Source organism: Chiloscyllium plagiosum, unplaced genomic scaffold (genome assembly GCF_037043375.1).
Source record: "Chiloscyllium plagiosum isolate Xiang-an unplaced genomic scaffold, Cpla_swu_hap1 HiC_scaffold_5, whole genome shotgun sequence".
Classification (NCBI taxonomy): domain Eukaryota; kingdom Metazoa; phylum Chordata; class Chondrichthyes; order Orectolobiformes; family Hemiscylliidae; genus Chiloscyllium; species Chiloscyllium plagiosum.
In genome coordinates, this window is record NW_028270143.1 from 136754818 (window position 1) to 136773210 (window position 18393).

The 18393-nt window shown below is 55.5% G+C and overlaps 1 protein-coding gene across 1 annotated transcript in view; it reads right to left on the bottom strand.

Annotated features, from left to right (window-relative positions):
• The window catches only part of LOC122550360 (uncharacterized), a 192501-nt gene that overhangs the window by 34602 nt on the left and 139506 nt on the right, over positions 1–18393 (bottom strand). Inside the window, exons 8-11 of the mRNA XM_087987777.1 lie at positions 17446–17639; positions 12754–12874; positions 12507–12566; positions 7907–8008 (exon numbers count right to left, since the gene is read on the bottom strand). Coding sequence (XP_087843903.1) covers positions 7907–8008; positions 12507–12566; positions 12754–12874; positions 17446–17639 — 477 coding nt within the window. The remainder of the gene's footprint in view (positions 1–7906; positions 8009–12506; positions 12567–12753; positions 12875–17445; positions 17640–18393) is intronic.

Consider the following 18393-nt stretch of genomic DNA (forward strand, 5'->3'; position numbering starts at 1 on the left):
TCAGTGCTGAGGGAGTGCCGCACTGTCAGAGGGTCAGTGCTGAGGGAGTGCCGCTCTGTCGGAGGGTCAGTTCAGAGGGAGTGCTGAAATGTCGGAGTGCCAGTGCTGAGGGAGTGCTGCACTGTCGGAGGGTCAGTGCTGAGGGAGTGCCGCACTGTCGGAGGGTCAGTGCTGAGAGAGTGCGCACTGTCGGAGGGTCAGTGCTGAGGGAGTGCTGCACTGTCGGAGGGTCAATGCTGAGGGAGTGCCGCACTGTCGGAGGGTCAGTGCTGAGGGAGTGCGCACTGTCGGAGGGTCAGTGCTGAGGGAGTGCTGCACTGTCGGAGGGTCAGTGCTGAGGGAGTGCGCACTGTCGGAGGGTCAGTGCTGAGGGAGTGCTGCACTGTCGGAGGGTCAGTGCTGAGGGAGTGCTGCACTGTCGGAGGGTTATTGCTGAGGGAGTGCGCATGTTTGGAGGGTCTGTTGTGAGGGAGGGGGCACTGTCGGAGGGTCAGTGCTGAGGGAGCGGGCGCACTGTCGGAGGGTCAGTGCTGAGAGAGTGGGCACTGTCGGAGGGTCAGTGCTGAGGGAGTGCTACACTGTCGGAGGGTCAGTGCTGAGGGAGTGCCGCACTGTCGGAGGGTCAGTGCTGAGGGAGTGCCGCACTGTCGGAGGGTCAGTGCTGAGGGCGTGGGCAGTGTCGGAGAGTCAGTGCTGAGGGAGTGCACACTGTCGGAGGGTCAGTGCTGAGGGAGTGGGCACTGTCAGAGGGTCAGTGCTGAGGGAGTGCCGCACTGTCGGAGGGTCAGTCATGAGTGAGTGCCGCACTGTCGGAATGGTCAGTGCTGAGGGAGTGCCGCACTGTTGGAGGGTCAATGCTGAGGGAGTGCTGCACTGTCGGAGGGTCAGTGCTGAGGGAGTGCCACACTGTCGGAGGGTCAGTGCTGAGGGAGTGCCGCACTGTCGGAGGGTCAATGCTGAGGGAGTGGGCACCGTCGGAGGGTCAGTGCTGAGGGAGTGCCGCACTGTCGGAGGGTCAGTGCTGAGGGAGTGCTGCACTGTCGGAGAGACAGTGCTGAAGGAGTGCTGCACTGTCGGAGGGTCAGTGCTGAGGGAGTGCCGCACTGTCGGAGGTTCAGTGCTGAGGGAGTGCCGCACTGTCGGCTGGTCAGTGCTGAGGGAGTGCGCACTGTCGGAGGGTCAATGCTGAGGGAGTGCCGCACTGTCGGAGGGTCAGTGCTGAGGGAGTGCGCACTGTCGGAGGGTCAGTGCTGAGGGAGTGCTGCACTGTCGGAGGGTCAGTGCTGAGGGAGTGCTGCACTGTCGGAGGGTTATTGCTGAGGGAGTGCGCATGGTTGGAGGGTCTGTTGTGAGGGAGGGGGCACTGTCGGAGGTTCAGTGCTGAGGGAGTGCCGCACTGTCGGAGGGTCAGTGCTGAGGGAGTGGGCACTGTCGGAGGGTCAGTGCTGAGGGGGTGGGCACTGTCGGAGGGTCAGTGCTGAGGGAGTGCGCACTTTCGGAGGGTCATTGCTGAGGGAGTGGGCACTGTCAGAGGGTCAGTGCTGAGGGAGTGCCGCACTGTCGGAGGGTCAGTCCTGAGTGAGTGCCGCACTGTCGGAGTGGTCAGTGCTGAGGGAGAGCCGCACTGTTGGAGGGTCAATGCTGAGGGAGTGCTGCACTGTCGGAGGGTCAGTGCTGAGGGAGTGCCGCACTGTCGGAGGGTCAGTCCTGAGTGAGTGCCGCACTGTCGGAGTGGTCAGTGCTGAGGGAGTGCCGCACTGTTGGAGGGTCAATGCTGAGGGAGTGCCGCACTGTTGGAGGGTCAATGCTGAGGGAGTGCTGCACTGTCGGAGGGTCAGTGCTGAGGGAGTGGGCACTGTCGGAGGGTCAGTGCTGAGGGAGTTGCCCGCTGTCGGAGGGTCAGTGCTGAGGGAGTGGGCACTGTCGGAGGGTCAGTGCTGAGGGAGTGCTACACTGTCGGAGGGTCAGTGCTGAGGGAGTGCCGCACTGTCGGAGGGTCAGTGCTGAGGGAGTGCCGCACTGTCGGAAGGTCAGTGCTGAGGGAGTGGGCACTGTCGGAGGGTCAGTGCTGAGGGAGTGCTGCACTGTCGGAGGGTCAGTGCTGAGGGCGTGGGCACTGTCGGAGGGTCAGTGCTGAGGGAGTGCGCACTGTCGGAGGGTCAGTGCTGTGGGAGTGGGCACTGTCAGAGGGTCAGTGCTGAGGGAGTGCCGCACTGTCGGAGGGTCAGTCCTGAGTGAGTGCCGCACTGTCGGAGTGGTCAGTGCTGAGGGAGTGCCGCACTGTTGGAGGGTCAATGCTGAGGGAGTGCTGCACTGTCGGAGGGTCAGTGCTGAGGGAGTGCTGCGCTGTCGGAGGGTCCATGTTGAGGGAGCGCCGCACTGTCGGAGGGTCAATGCTGAGGGAGTGGGTACCGTCGGAGGGTCAGTGCTGAGGGAGTGCCGCACTGTCGGAGGGTCAGTGCTGAGGGAGTGCTGCACTGTCGGAGAGTCAGTGCTGAAGGAGTGCTGCACTGTCGGAGGGTCAGTGCTGAGGGAGTGCCGCACTGTCGGAGGTTCAGTGCTGAGGGAGTGCTGCACTGTCGGAGGGTCAGTGCTGAGGGAGTGCTGCACTGTTGGAGGGTCAGTGCTGAGGGAGTGCCGCACTGTCGGAGGGTCAGTGCTGAGGGAGTGGGCACTGTCGGCTGGTCAGTGCTGAGGGAGTGCGCACTGTCGGAGGGTCAGTGCTGAGGGAGTGCCGCACTGTCGGAGGGTCAGTGCTGAGGGAGTGCCGCACTGTCGGAGGGTCAATGCTGAGGGAGTGGGCACCGTCGGAGGGTCAGTGCTGAGGGAGTGCCGCACTGTCGGAGGGTCAGTGCTGAGGGAGTGCTGCACTATCGGAGGGTCAGTGCTGAGGGAGTGCCGCACTGTCGGAGGGTTAGTGCTGAGGGAGTGCCGCACTGTCGGAGAGTCAGTGCTGATGGAGTGCCGCACTGTCGGAGGGTCAGTGCTGAGGGAGTGCCGCACTGTCGGAGGGTCAGTGCTGAGGGAGTGCCGCACTGTCGGAGGGTCAGTGCTGAGGGAGTGCCGCACTGTCGGAGAGTCAGTGCTGAGGGAGTGCCGCACTGTCGGAGGGTCAGTGCTGAGGGAGTGCTGCACTATCGGAGGGTCAGTGCTGAGGGAGTGCCGCACTGTCGGAGGGTCAGTGCTGAGGGAGTGCCGCACTATCGGAGGGTCAGTGCTGAGGGAGTGCCGCACTGTCGGAGGGTCAGTGCTGAGGGAGTGCCGCACTGTCGGAGAGTCAGTGCTGAGGGAGTGCCGCACTGTCGGAGGGTCAGTGCTGAGGGAGTGCCGCACTGTCAGAGGGTCAGTGCTGAGGGTGTGCTGCACTGTCGGAGGGTCAGTGCTGAGAGAGTGCCGCATTGTCGGAGGGTCAGTTGTGAGGGAGTGGGCACTGTCGGAGGGTCGGTGCTGAGGGATTGCTACATAGTCGGAGGGTCAGTGCTGAGTGAGTGGGCACTGTCGGAGGGTCAGTGCTGAGGGAGGGGGCACTGTCGGAGGGTCAGTGCTGAGGGAGTGCCGCACTGTCAGAGGGTCAGTCCTGAGGGTGTGCAGCACTGTTGGAGGGTCAGTGCTGAGAGAGTGCCGCACTGTCGGAGGGTCAGTGCTGAGGGAGTGCTGCACTGTCGGAGGGTCAGTGCTGAGGGAGTGCCGCACAGTCGGAGGGTCAGTGCTGAGGGAGTGCTGCACTGTCGGAGGGTCAGTGCTGAGGGAGTGGGCACTCTCGGAGGGTCAGTGCTGAGGGAGTGCCGCATTGTCGGAGGGTCAGTGCTGAGGTAGTGCGCACTGTCGTAGGGTTAGTGCTGAGGGAGTGCCGCACTGTCGGAGGGTCAGTCCTGAGGGTGTGCAGCACTGTCGGAGGGTCAGTGCTGAGGGAGTGCTGCACTGTCAGAGGGTCAGTGCTAAGGGAGTGCTGCACTGTCGGAGGGTCCGTGTTGAGGGAGCGCCGCACTGTCGGAGGGTCAGTGCTGAGGGATTGGGCACTGTCGGCTGGTCAGTGCTGAGGGAGTGCGCACTGTCGGAGGGTCAGTGCTGAGGGAGTGCCGCACTGTCGGAGGGTCAGTGCTGAGGGTGTGCCGCACTGTCGGAGGGTCAGTGCTGAGGGAGTGCCACACTGTCGGAGGGTCAGTGCTGAGGGAGTGCCGCACTGTCGGAGGGTCAGTGCTGAGGGTGTGCAGCACTGTCGGAGGATCAGTGCTGAGAGAGTGCCGCACTGTCAGAGGGTCAGTGCTGAGCGAGTGCGCACTGTCGGAGGGTCAGTGCTGAGGGAGTGCCGCACTGTCAGAGGGTCAGTGCTGAGTGAGTGGGAACTGTCGGAGGGTCAGTGCTGAGGGAGTGGGCACTGTCGGAGGGTCAGTGCTGAGGGAGTGGGCACTGTCGGAGGGTCAGTGCTGAGGGAGTGCCGCACTGTCAGAGGGTCAGTCCTGAGGGTGTGCAGCACTGTCGGAGGGTCAGTGCTGAGGGAGTGCCGCACTGTCGGAGGATCAGTGCTGAGGGAGTGCCGCACTGTCAGAGGGTCAGTGCTGAGGGAGTGCCGCACTGTCAGAGGGTCAGTGCTGAGGGAGTGGGCACTGTCGGAGGGTCAGTGCTGAGGGAGTGCTGCACTGTCGGAGGATCAGTGCTGAGGGAGTGCCGCACTGTCAGAGGGTCAGTGCTGAGGGAGTGCCGCACTGTCGGAGGGTCAGTGCTGAGGGAGTGCCGCACTGTCGGAGGGTCAGTGCTGAGGGAGTGGGCCCTGTCGGAGGGTCAGTGCTGAGGGAGTGGGCCCTGTCGGAGGGTCAGTGCTGAGGGAGTGCCGCACTGTTAGAGGGTCAGTGCTGAGGGAGTGCCGCACTGTCAGAGGGTCAGTGCTGAGGGAGTGGGCCCTGTCGGAGGGTCAGTGCTGAGGGAGTGGGCCCTGTTGGTCTTTCCTCCTGCTCTGATAGGAAACTGAGTGAATTTTGTGGACCTTAAGGGGAGGTAAACGTCCCCGAGGTCACTGTTGGAGTAGGAGCAGAGCCATTTCCCTCAAGTCCTGCACAATCCTGCTCATTCCCTTCATGGGCATCATATCCCCCATCGCCTTTCCCTTCTCCCTTCCCCTTTCCTTCCCCCTCCCCCTTCCCCCTTCCCCTTCCCCCTTCCCCCTTCCCCTTCCCTGTCCCTGATAAGGGAGGACAGTTCTTCGTGTCTCACTGTTTAATGAGAGAGGGATTGGGGATGCTGGGCCTGGTGATGGATAATTAATGGATCGACTTTGAGGGCCTGGGGAAATCAGCCGTTAGGAAATCACTGATTAATGAGAATCAGTCCATGTGGAAGCTCATGTCGAGGGTGTCGAGTTTGAGGGTGACGTGTCTGCCTCCGGCTGTGTCAGCTTTGGTCAAATGGAGAAGAACCTGAAATCCCATGGGCCGCACTGGGAGTGTCGCAAGGCCCAGGACAAAGATCAGCTCAACGGCAGGAAGCTACGGCCAACTGATAATCCGGGCTTTTTATTAACCCTTGGGATGTGGGTGGGACTGCCTGGGACCAGCCCTTCCCGAGAGAAGGTGGGTATGAACTGCCCTCTCCGACCACTGTGTGGAGGGGCTGGTGTTGGACTCGGGTGGACAAACATCAACATCACACAACTCCACGGTACAGTACAGCAGGTTTACTTGCTCCTTTCCTGATGAAGGAGCAGCGCTCCAATAGCTCGTGCTTCCTGCTGCATGATAACCTGGGGTCGCTGCAGTCCATGGGCTGTGGGGTGTCCCACAATGGCCTGAGGGAGGGGATTACAGGATTCTGACCCAGTGACACTGAAGGGCCAGTCAGATATCTCCCAGTCAGGATGGAGAGGGGCTTGGAGGGCAGTATCTACTGGGGTTCGGTAGTCCTCAGTACAGACTCCTGCTTTCAGTCATTAATATTCATAATTTTACTCGCTAGTGATATTCTTAATAACTTTGTAAACAATATAAGAGGTGGCAGAGATACAGCTGCCCCAGGCCCAGGGGATACTGCCCCAGGCCCAGGGAACACTGCCCCAGGCCCAGGGGATACTGCCCCAGTCCCAGGGGGTACTGCCCCAGTCCCAGGGGGTACTGCCCCAGGCCCAAGGGGATACTGCCCCAGGCCCAGGGGATACTGCCCCAGGCCCAGGGGATACTGCCCCAGGCCCAGGGGGTACTGCCCCAGGCCCAAGGGGATACTGCCCCAGGCCCAGGGGGATACTGCCCCAGGCCCAGGGGATACTGCCCCAGGCCCAGGGGGGATACTGCCCCAGGCCCAAGGGGATACTGCCCCAGGCCCAAGGGGATACTGCCCCACGCCCCAGGGGATACTGCCCCAGGCCCAGGGGAGATATTGCCCCACGCCCCAGGGGATACTGCCCCAGGCCCAGGGGGGATACTGCCCCAGGCCCAAGGGGATACTGCCCCAGGCCCAAGGGGATACTGCCCCAGGCCCAGGGCACTGCTCTTTGTTCTGAGCAACTCTACAGACTCACTCCCCTCTGAGAGAAGAGATTCCTTCACATCTCTGTCTTAAATGGGTGACCCCTTATTCTGAGAGGATTCCCCCAGGTCCTAATGTCTTCCCTCTACGGGAAACAACTTTTCTGCATGTATCTTCTCAAGTCTCCCCGTTAAACTTGTATGTTTTAATAAAGTCCCTCTCGTGTTTTTAAACTCCAATGGGTACAGACCCAATCTCTCCTCATAAGGCAGCCCCTCTATCCTTGCAATTAGCTGAGTGAACTCTCTCTGGATTGCCTCCACTGTCAGAATATTTTTCCATCAACTAGGAGCCCAAAACCCTTCCCAGTATTCCAGCTGTGTCTGACTCGTGCTTTGTACAGTTTTAGTAAAACCTTCCAACTTCTAGACTCCTTTCCCTTTGAAGTAAAGATCAACATTGCATTTGCCTTTGTCGTTAGCCACTCAAGCCGGATGCTAGCGTTTAGTGATTTATGGGTGAGGACTCCGTAAATCCCTCTGTGATTTTCTGGGGATGCAGAAGTATAGAGGCCCAAGAGCCCTTGGATATTTGTACATCGTTGGGGAGAGAATGTAAGTGGAATATTGGAGCTGGGGGATCCCGCTCCAAGTGTTTTGAACAGTGGTTAGAGTCCAATGGGAGAACTGCCCGAGTTACAGTGATACAGGAAAGAGTAACAGCAGATGAGAAGGGTCAGGTGAGATGCCTGAGGATGTAGCCTGCCCCTGCTCAGTTCTTGTTTTAGCGAAGAGGGAATTCGGGTATTTGGAATCGAGGTGGTTTAGACAAGACTGTGATCCTTCCAAACCACAACCACTTCCATCTAGAAGGACAAGGGCAGCAGATACATGGGGACACCACCCCCTGCAAGTTCCCCTCCCAGCCACTCTCCATCCTGAGCTGGAAATATATCACCGTTCCTTCAGTGTCACTGGGTCAAAATCCTGGAATTCCCCTCCTAAGGGCATTGTAGGTCAACCAACAGCACATGGGCTGCAGGGGCTCACCCCCACCTTCTCAAGGGGCAACAAGGGACGGGCAATAACTGCTGGGCCCAGACAGTGACACCCACATTTCATGAGCAAGTAATGTTTCAAACATATGCTCTCGAGAACGCTGAGGAGAGGGAAATGTGAGCGCTCGAAGTATTTGTGTGGCAGTTGGTTGGAAGAATTTCTGCCAATGCCCTGGGGGGCGCTACAGCAGGAGTAGGACCAAAGGAAGAGCTTCGAGCTGGGGGCTGGAAACTGTGGGAGGTGATAATCTTCGAGCTGGGAGCCAGGAGCGATTGTTCCCAGAGGATGGACACAGCGCTGGAACGGGCTACAGGGATTTGTTTAGTGTTGTTGAGGTCGGGGCAGTGAGAGTAACTGGACCCTGTATTATTTAATCCACACACACAGCTCACCTGGTGGGTGGAAGCCTCCAACATGGAGCTGCTTTGTTCTGTCCATGGCCACACACCTGCCTGCACCAAGCAGCCAAACACTGCTGCCTGCACCTCGTACATCTGCACAATGGATAAAGCACAGGAAACCATCAACAAGTGAGTTCTGATGAAGGCTCACACGACCTGAAAGGTTAACTCTGATTTCTCTCCACAGATGCTGTCAGACCTGCTGAGCTTTTCCAGTAATTTCCGCTTTGCCTTTAACAAGTGTAATTGCATTTGCCCCAATGCCCTCCTGCCCAACACACAACCCCCTCCCTCCTCCTGGAAGAATCAATCCAACTCTTCAGTGGTTCCCGAAACCTTGTCCTTCTCGATGTGGGTTTGGAGGGTGCTGTCTGAGGGTCTTTGGTGAGTCTCTGCAGAGCATCTTGTAGATAGTACACACTGCTGCTACTGAGTGTCGGGGGTGGGGGGAGTGGGTGTTTGTGGATGTGGTGCCAATCAAATGGGGGCTGCTTTGTCCTGGATGGTGTTGAGCTTCTTGTGTTGTTGGAGCTGCCCCCATCGAGGACAACTGGGGAGTATTCCATCACCCTCCTGTCTTGTCCCTTGTAGATGGTGGACGGACTTTGGGGAATTAGGAGCTGAGTTATGAGAATAAAGATATAAGCACAAAATGTTCAACCCATTGTGCCCCACCCAGTGAGATTCTACTGCAACGACTTTCTCCTACACTATCCATGTCTCTCTTGATATCTTTGACCTGTAGAAATCTGTTGAGCTCTGTTTTGAACACAGTCAGTGACTGTGCCGGCACAGCCCTCTGGGTTAAAGAGGCTACAGAGTGACCACATTCCAAGTAAAGATCTTCCTCCTCATCCAGTCCTGAACGGCCCCGCCCTTATTCTGAGACTGTGTCCCTGCTCCGAGATCCCTCCAGCTGATGGGGGGGAGCATTCTCCTTGCATCTCTCCTGCCAATCCCTGTAAGAATGTTGTAATGTCATTTGGATGACAGTATCAGAGACATGGTTACTGAGTTTGCAGATGATATGATAGACAGGAGGATTACCTAAGATTACATCAGGATATTGATCAATTGGGTCAATGGGCTGAGGAGTGGCACATGGAGTTTAATTTGGATAAGTGCCAATCAAATCAGGGCAGGACTTATACAGTTAACGGCAGGGTCCTGGGTAGTGTTGTTGAACAGAGAGATCCAGGGGATCAGGTACATAACTCTGAAATGTGCAGCACAGGTAGGCACGATGGTTAAAAAGGTGTTTAGCAAGCTTGCCTTCATTGCTCAGACCATGGAGTACAGGAGTTGGGATGTCATGTTGAGGTTGTACAGGACATTGGTGAGGTCTCTTAAGAGTCATAGAGTCACAGAGATGTACAGCATGGAAACAGACCCTTCGGTCCAACCCGTCCATGCCGACCAGATATCCCAACCCAATCTACTCCCACTTGCCAGCACCTGGCCCATATCCCTCCAAACCCTTCCTATTCATATACCCATCCAGATGCCTCTTAAATGTTGCAATTGTACCAGCCTCCACCACATCCTCTGGCAGCTGATTCCATACACGTACCACCCTCTGTGTGAAAATGTTGCCCCTTAGGTCTCTTTTATATCTTTCCCCTCTCACCCTAAACCTATGCCCTAAACCGACCCCAGGGAAAAGACTTTGTCTATTTACCCTATCCATGCCCCTCATAATTTTGTAAACCTCTATAAGGTCACCCCTCAGCCTCCGATGCTCCGGAGAAAACAGCCCCAGCCTGTTCGGCCTCTCCCCGTAGCTCAGATCCTCCAATCCTGGCAACATCCTTGTAAATCTTTTCTGAACCCTTTCAAGTTTCACAACATCTTTCCGATAGGAAGGAGACCAGAATTGCACGCAATATTCCAACAGTGGCCTAACCAATGTCCTGTACAGCCGCAACATGACCTCCCAACTCCTGTACTCAATACTCTGACCAATAAAGGAAAGCATACCAAACGCCTTCTTCACTATCCTATCTACCTGTGACTCCACTTTTAAGGAGCTATGAACCTGCACTCCAAGGTCTCTTTGTTCAGCAACACTCCCTAGGACCTTACCATTAAGTGTATAAGTCCTGCTAAGATTTGCTTTCCCAAAATGCAGCACCTCACATTTATCTGAATTAAACTCCATCTGCCACTTCTCAGCCCATTGACCCATCTGGTCCAGATCCTGTTGTAATCTGAGGTAACCCTCTTCACTGTTCATTAAACCTCCAATTTTGGTGTCATCTGCAAACTTACTAACTGTACCTCTTATGCTCGCATCCAAATCATTTATGTAAATGACAAAAAGTAGAGTTCCCAGCACCGATCCTTGTGGCACTCCACTGGTCACAGGCCTCCAGTCTGAAAAACAACCCTCCACCACCACCCTCTGTCTTCTACCTTTGAGCCAGTTCTGTATCCAAGTGGCTAGTTCTCCCTGTATTCCATGAGATCTAACCTTGCTAACCAGTCTCCCATGGGGAACCTTGTCGAATGCCTTACTGAAGTCAATATAGGTCACATCTACCGCTCTGCCCTCATCAATCTTCTTTGTTACTTCTTCAAAAAACTCAGTCAAGTTTGTGAGACATGATTTCCCACGCACAAAGCCATGCTGACTATCTCGGATCAGTCCTTGCCTTTCCAAATACATGGGTCGAGAGCGTAATGCTGGAAAAGCAGCAGGTCAGGCAGCATCTGAGGAGCAGGAGAGTCGATATTTCGGCCATAAGCCCTTCATCAGGAATGAGGCTTGTGGGCCGGGAGCTGAGAGATAAATGGGAGGGGGGGTGGGGTTGGGGGTGAAGGTAGCTGAGAATGTGATAGGGAGATAGAAGTGAGGGAGGAGATAGGTCGGAGAGGAGGGTGGAGCGGATAGGTGGGAAAGGTGATGGACAGGTCCGGAGGGCGGTGCCGAGTTGGAGGCTTAGGGCTGGGATAAGGTGGGGGGAGGGGGAATGAGGAAACTGGTGAAATCCACATTGATGCTGTGTGGTTGGAGGGTACCGAGGTGGAATATAAGGTGTTTCCCCTCCAGGAGTCGGGCGGTGAGGGAGTGGCGATGGAGGAGGCCCAGGACCTGCATGTTCTTGGCAGAGTGGGAGGGGCAGTTGAAATATTCAGCCATGGGATGGTGGGGTTGGTGGGTCCCAGAGATGTTTTCTGAAACGATCCACAAGAAAGTGTCCTGTCTCCCCGATGTAGAGGAGACCACACCGGGTTCAACAGATGCAGAGATGACATTGATAGAGGTACAGGTAAATTTCTGTCGGATGTGGAAGTTTCCCTTGGGGTCATGGACGGAAGTGAGGGGAGTGCTGTGTCCTAGGTTTTGCACTTCCTGCTGTGGCAGGGGAAGGTGCCAGGAGTGGGATGTGGGCTGGTGTGGGGCCGCGGACCTGATGAGGGAATTGCAGAGGGAATGGTCTCTCCGGAACGCTGATAGAGGTGGGAAGAGAACTACGTGTACATCCTGTCCCTCAGAATTCCCTCCAACAACTTGCCCACCACCGAGGTCAGGCTCACCGGTCTGTAGTTCCCTGGCTTGTCTTTACCACCTTCTTAAACAGTGGCACCACGTTAGCCAACCTCCAGTCTTCCGGCAACTCACCTGTGATTATCGATGATACAAATATCTCAGCAAGAGGCCCAGCAATCACTTCTCTAGCTTCCCACAGAGTTCTCAGGTACACCTGATCAGGTCCTGGGATTTATCCACCTTTAACCGTTTCAAGACATCCAGCACTTCCTCCTCTGTAATCTGGACATTTTGTAAGATGTCACCATCTATTTCCCTACAGTCTATATCTTCCATATCCTTTTCCACAGTAAATACTGATGCAAAATACTCGTTTAGTATCTCCCCCATCTCCTGCGGCTCCACACAAAGGACATCTTGCTGATCTTTGAGGGGCCCTATTCTCTCCCTAGTTACCCTTTTGTCCTTAACGTATTTGTAATAACCCTTTGGATTCTCTCTGGAGTGCTGTGTACAGTTCCGGTCGCCCTGCTATAGAAAGGATACTATTAAATTGGAGTGGGTTCAGAAACGATTTCCCAGGATGTTGCTGGGATTGGACGGTTTGAGTTTAAAGGAGAGGCTGGACAGGCCGGGACTTGTTTTACTGGGGTATTGGAGATTGAGAGTGGCCTTACAGAGGTCTATAAAATCATGAGGAGTATAGATAAGGTGAATAGCCAAGGTGTTTTCCCCAGGGTGGGGAGTTTTGAAACTAGGGAGCATCTTAAAAAGTGAGAGGAGAAAGAGTTAAAAGGCACCTGAGGGGCGACATTTTCACACAGAGGGTGGTCTATGTGTGGAATGAACTGCCAGAGGAAGTGAGTGGTGTTACAATGTTTAAAAGACATTTGGGCAGGTCCACGAATAGGAAAGGTTTCGAGGGATATGGTCTAAACACAGGCGAGTGGGCCCATTGAGAAATCTGGTCAGCATGGTTGAGTTAGACCAAAGGATCAGTTTCTGTGGTCTATGACTCTATGAGGTCTCTGTGAGAACCATGTCTGAAACTGCACAGATCCTTATGTAACTCTGTTGCTGGGATTCCCAGTGAGGGATTACCTTGCAAGCTGCCCCATAATGTTCTGCTGATTCCACTAACTCCTTCAGCAGCTCCAGTTCCTGTAACAAGACACATTGAATTAACGTGGTTAAGGTGGTTAATGTGGTTAAAACCATCTGGAATGTGGCAGCCAGCAGGTGTGATCAAAACAGCTGATGCAGTGTGGGGCTAAATACAGGGTTACTCGTCCCCATGGTATCAACTCCCGGGCACCTGATCCCAGAGCCCTTCAGACCCACCACCTACCTTTTCACCAGGAGTGTTGCTCTGTCCCATGTTACCATCACGCTGAAAATGTGTGAGCAGCTGCTGGTGACACTGCTGGTACCTGCTCAGCTTCTGAAAGATGTCCTCCAGTATAATTACCCTGGGAGATACATAGACTACAGTTAGTCTGACATCTGTGGTGGGGAACGGTTAGAGTTAAATGATCACCTCAAAACATTTCAGTTAATTAGGGAGAGTCAGCACAGTGGGCAGTGCACACTTGTGGTCAGACAGTCATAGAGATGTACAGCATGGAAACAGACCCTTCGGTCCAACCTGTCCATGCCGACCAGATAGCCCAACCCAATCTAGTCCCACCTGCCAGCACCCGGCCCATATCCCTCCAAACCCTTCCTATTCATATACCCATCCAGATGCCTCTTAAATGTTGCAATTGTACTAGCCTCCACCACATCCTCTGGCAGCTCATTCCATACACATACCCACCCTCCGTGTGAAAAAGTTGCCCCTTAGGTCTCTTTTATATCTTTCCCTTCTCACCCTAAACCTCTAGTTCTCATCTCCCTGACCCCAGGGAAAAGACTTTGTCTATTTACCCTATCCATGCCCCTCATGATTTTGTAAACCTCTATAAGGTCACCCCTCAGCCTCCGACGCTCCAGGGAAAACAGCCCCAGCCTGTTCAGCCTCTCCCTGTAGCTCAAATCCTCCAACCCTGGTAACATCCTTGTAAATCTTTTCTGAACCCTTTCAAGTTTCACAACATCTTTCCGATAGAAGGAGACCAGAATTGCACGCAATATTCCAACAGTGGCCTAACCAATGTCCTGTACAGCCACAACATGACCTCCCAACTCCTGTACTCAATACTCTGACCAATAAAGGAAAGCATACCAAACGCCTTCTTCACTATCCTATCTACCTGCGAGTCCACTTTCAAGGAGCTATGAACCTGCACTCCAAGGTCTCTTTGTTCAGCAACACTCCCTAGGACCTTACCATTAAGTGTATAAATCCTGCTAAGATTTGCTTTCCCAAAATGCAGCACCTCACATTTATCTGAATTAAACTCCATCTGCCACTTCTCAGCCCATTGGCCCATCTGGTCCAGATCCTGTTGTAATCTGAGGTAACCCTCTTCGCTGTCCACTACACCTCCAATTTTGGTGTCATCTGCAAACTTACTAACTGTACCTCTTATGCTCGCATCCAAATCATTTACGTAAATGACAAAAAGTAGAGGACCCAGCACTGATCCTTGTGGCGCTCCACTGGTCACAGACCTCCAGTCTGAAAAACAACCCTCCACCACCACCCTGTGTGTCTTCTCCCTGACAAACCTTTGAGTTTTTTGAAGAGGTGACAAAGGTGATGAACTCAGACTGGCAGGATGTGACTAGTGGTGTCGCGCAGGGATCAGTGTTGGGGCCACAGTTATTCATAACATTTATTAACGACTAGGAAAATGGCCGAAGAAGTTAAATATACAGATTTGCTCTTGACAGAAAATGGGGCAGCAGTGTTGACGCCAACACAAACTTACAGCAGGATATTGGGTCAATGGGCTAAGCTGTGGCTGATAGAGCTTCATACAAGTAAGTGTGAGGGTGTCCATTTCAGACCGAGAGGGAATTGATCAGGGTAGCTTTTAGAAGGGACAAAGTTAAATACTGTGGATGTCCAACGAAATTTGGATGGTCAATGCATAGCTGTTTAAAATGACATGAACAGGTACAGAAAATACTCCGGAAGCTAATGGAATACTCAAATTGACCGCAGCTGGAGTATTGGGATGCAGACATTATGCTGCAGTTATACAAAACACGAGTTCGACCCCAGTCAGAGCACTGCGAGCAGATCAGACCTTGGATCAACACACATTTACAAGGACAATATTTAGGGAGATGAGGTGAGTTTAGACAAAATAGGCTTTTATTCTCCAGGATTGAGAGGGTTACAGGGTGATCTAAATCGAGATCATCAGCACTGTTGGAATATTGTGTTCATTTTGGTCTCCTTCCTATCAGAAAGATGTTGTGAAACTTGAAAGGGTTCAGAAAAGATTTACAAGGATGTTGCCAGGGTTGGAGGATTTGAGATATGGGGAGAGGTTGGGGCTGTTTTCCCTGGAACTTCGGAGGCTGAGGGGTGACCTTATAGAGGTTTATAAACTCATGAGGGGCATGGATAGGGTAAATAGACAAGGTCTTTTCCCTGGGGTGGGGGAGTCCAGAACTGGAGGGCAGAGGCTTAGGGTGAGAGGGGAAAGATATAAAAGGGAACTAAGGGGAAATATTTCACACAGAGGGTGGTAGGTGTATGGAATGAGCTGCCAGAGGATGTGGTGGAGACTGGTACAATTGCAACATTTAAGAGGCATTTGGATGGGTATATGAATAGGAAGGGTTTGGAGGGATATGGGCCGAGTGCTGGCAGGTGGGACTAGATTGGGTTGGGATATCTGGTCAGCGTGGACAGATTCGACTGAAGGGTCTGTTTCCGTGCTGTATATCTCTATGACTCTATACTAACAGGGAAAGACAAGGTAGATAAAGATAAAGTATTTCTATTGGTTGGAGACTTTAGAACGGTCTAAGGGGCACTGTCTAAGAATCAGGCCAGGCAAAGCTGGAGAAATGTTAGAAAGCACTTCCTCAAATAGCAGTCCATGCAAATCCACTTGTTTCATTTAAATCTGAGAGAGACAAATTTTTATGAAGCAAGGGGTGTGGACACATGGCAGGGAAATGGAGATCATCCATGGTCCAACAGAAAGGGGCAGAACGGCCTCATCCTGTACCTATCTCCCTATGATTCATCTCAGCAAGAGATCCCAACTCTCAGCCTGCGTCCCCCACCCCCACCCCCAATGTCCCCCTTCCCCCATGTCCCCCACACCCACTCCCCGCGTTCCACACCCCCACCCCCCATGTCCCCCAGACCCACTCCCCGCGTCCCCCACCCCAACCCCCAATGCCCCCCCCCCTTGTTCCCCACACCCACTCCCCGCGTCCCCCACCCCCACCCCCCATGTCCCCCACACCCACTCCCCGCTTCCCCCACCCCAACCCCCAATGTCCCCCTCTCCCCCACATCCCACACACCCACTCCCCGCATCCCCCACCCCCAATGTCCCCTTCCCCCCCATGTCCCCCACACCCACTCCCCATGTCCGCCACACCCACCCCCCATGTCCCCCTCCCCCCCATGTCCCCCACACCCACTCCCCGCGTCCCCCACTCCCACCCCCAATGTCCCCCTCCCCTCCACATCACTCACACTCCGCGTACCCCACACCCACCCCGCATGGCACCCACACCCACTCTCTGCGTCTCCCACACCCACCTCCATGTCCCTCACACCCACTCCCCGCGTCCCCCACACCAATCCCCCATGTCCCCCTCCCCCCCACGTCCCCCACACCCACCTTCATGTCCTCCACACCCACCCCTCGCGTCTCCCACACCAACCCCCCATGTCCCCCACACCCACCCCTCAATGTCCCCCACACCCACCCCCTATGTCCCCCTCCCCCTGCACCCCCCACCCCCACCCCCAATGTCCCCCTCCACCCATGTCGCCCACACCCACCCCCAATGTACCCCTCCCCCACGCGTCCCCCACACCAACTCCCCGTGTCACCCACACCCACCACCATGTCCCCCTCCCCCCGCATCCCCCTTAACCACCCCCCAAGTCCCCCTCCCCTCTGTGTCCCCCTTACCCACCACTCCATGTCCCCCTCCCACCATGTCCCCCACACCCACCCCCCATGTCCCCCTCCCCCCACTCCCACCCCCAATGTCCTCCTCCCCCCTATGTCCCTCACATCCACTCCCCGCATCCCCCACACCCACTTCCCCGTCCCTCACACCCACCACCCATGTCCCCTTCCCCCATGTCCTCCACACCCACCCCCCAGGTCCTCCACACCCACCCCCCATGTCCCCCTCCCCCCGCGTCCCCCACACCCACCCCCCACGTCCCTCACACCCACCCCTCATGTCCCCCTCCCCCCTGCATCCCCCACACCCACTTCCCATGTCCCGCTCCCCCCAGCGTCCCCCTTACCGACCCCCATGTCCCCCTCCTCCCCACGTCCCCCACACCCACACTCCATGTCCCCCACCCCCACCCCCGATGTCCCCTCCCCTCCTGTGTCCCCCACACCCACTCCCCGCATCCCCCACATCCACCCCCCATGACCCCTCCCCCTGCGTCCCCCACACCCACCTCCCATGTCCCCCTCCCCTCCTGTGTCCCTCACACCCACTCCCCATTTCCCCCCCCGCATCCCCCTTACCCACCCCCCATGTCCCCCACTCCCCCATGTCCCCCTCACCCCAGTGTCCCTCACACCCACCCCCATCGACCCCGCATCCCCCTTACCCACCCCCCATGTCCCCCTTCCCCCCATATCCCCCACACCCACCCCCCATGTCCCCCACCCCCCCGTCCCTCACACCCACCCCCCATGTCCCCCTCCCCCCCGTATCCCCCACACCCACCCCCCATGTCCCCCTCCCCCCCGTATCCCCCTTACCCACCCCCCATGTCCCCCACCCCCCCCGTCCCTCACACCCACCCCCCATGTCCCCCTCCCCCCCGTGTGCCCCTCCCCCATCGACCCGAAAGCCCAGCACACACACAGTGCACACAGTTGACTCTCTGCCTGTCCCCCTGCAGTTGGTCACGGTCTTGCTGCCTCACCTGGTGTCTATCCCTTGGTTGACCCTGCACCACCGATGTCGGAGATGTTTCAGGCTCTCCATGTACTGGGCCAGTTGAGCGATTGGCTTTTGACCACAGTCTCTCATTCTCTCCATCAGATTCTCAGCTTCCTTTATGTTGCTGCCAATTTCCTGGTAGAATTCCTGGCCCTTGTTCACCTCATGTTGCAGGCTCTGGGAGGGTAGGTCAAACTGGTTAATCCTAGGGATCATCTTAAACTTTGTCAATGAACAAGTAGATCACAGTGGATTCTAACCCGTGCACACTGTCAGGATGCCTGGTCTAGCATTCCTTCTCCCTCACCCACTGCCCTTGAGTCTCTTGCTAAAGTCAATTCCATTGCTGTGGGTCTGGAGTCACATGGAGTCACATGACGAGGTAAGCTGCTTTTTGTTCAAACCCTTGTCCCCACAGCATTATACTGGGGCTCCAGGGCTTCCCATTTCCAGTGACAGTACCACACTGCTGCTACTGAGTGTGGGTGCTGGTGGGGGGAGTGGATGTGGTGCCAATCAAATGAGCTCCAGCTGTGCTCTAACCAAAGTCCTGTGCAGCTCCAACATGTCGTCCTGCTCTTATAATCTGTGCCATGATAGATAAGGGCAAGTGACCCGAATGCCTCCTTAACCACCCTATTAACCTGTGCTGCTGCCTTCAGGGGTCTGTGGATAAACACAGCAAGATCTATCAAGGGGCGGTGATTAGATTGTGTCTTATGGAGACGATCTTTACCTGGCATTTGTTCAACACAAGTGTCACTTGCCATTTGTCAGCCCAAACCTGGATATTGTCCAGATCTTGCTGTATTTGGACACGGACTGCTCCAGTACCTGGGGGGCTGTGAATGAAGTTGAACATTGTGCAGTTATCGGCCCCACCTCTGACCTTGGGATGGAGGGAAGGTCATACCCTGAGATGACTGACCTC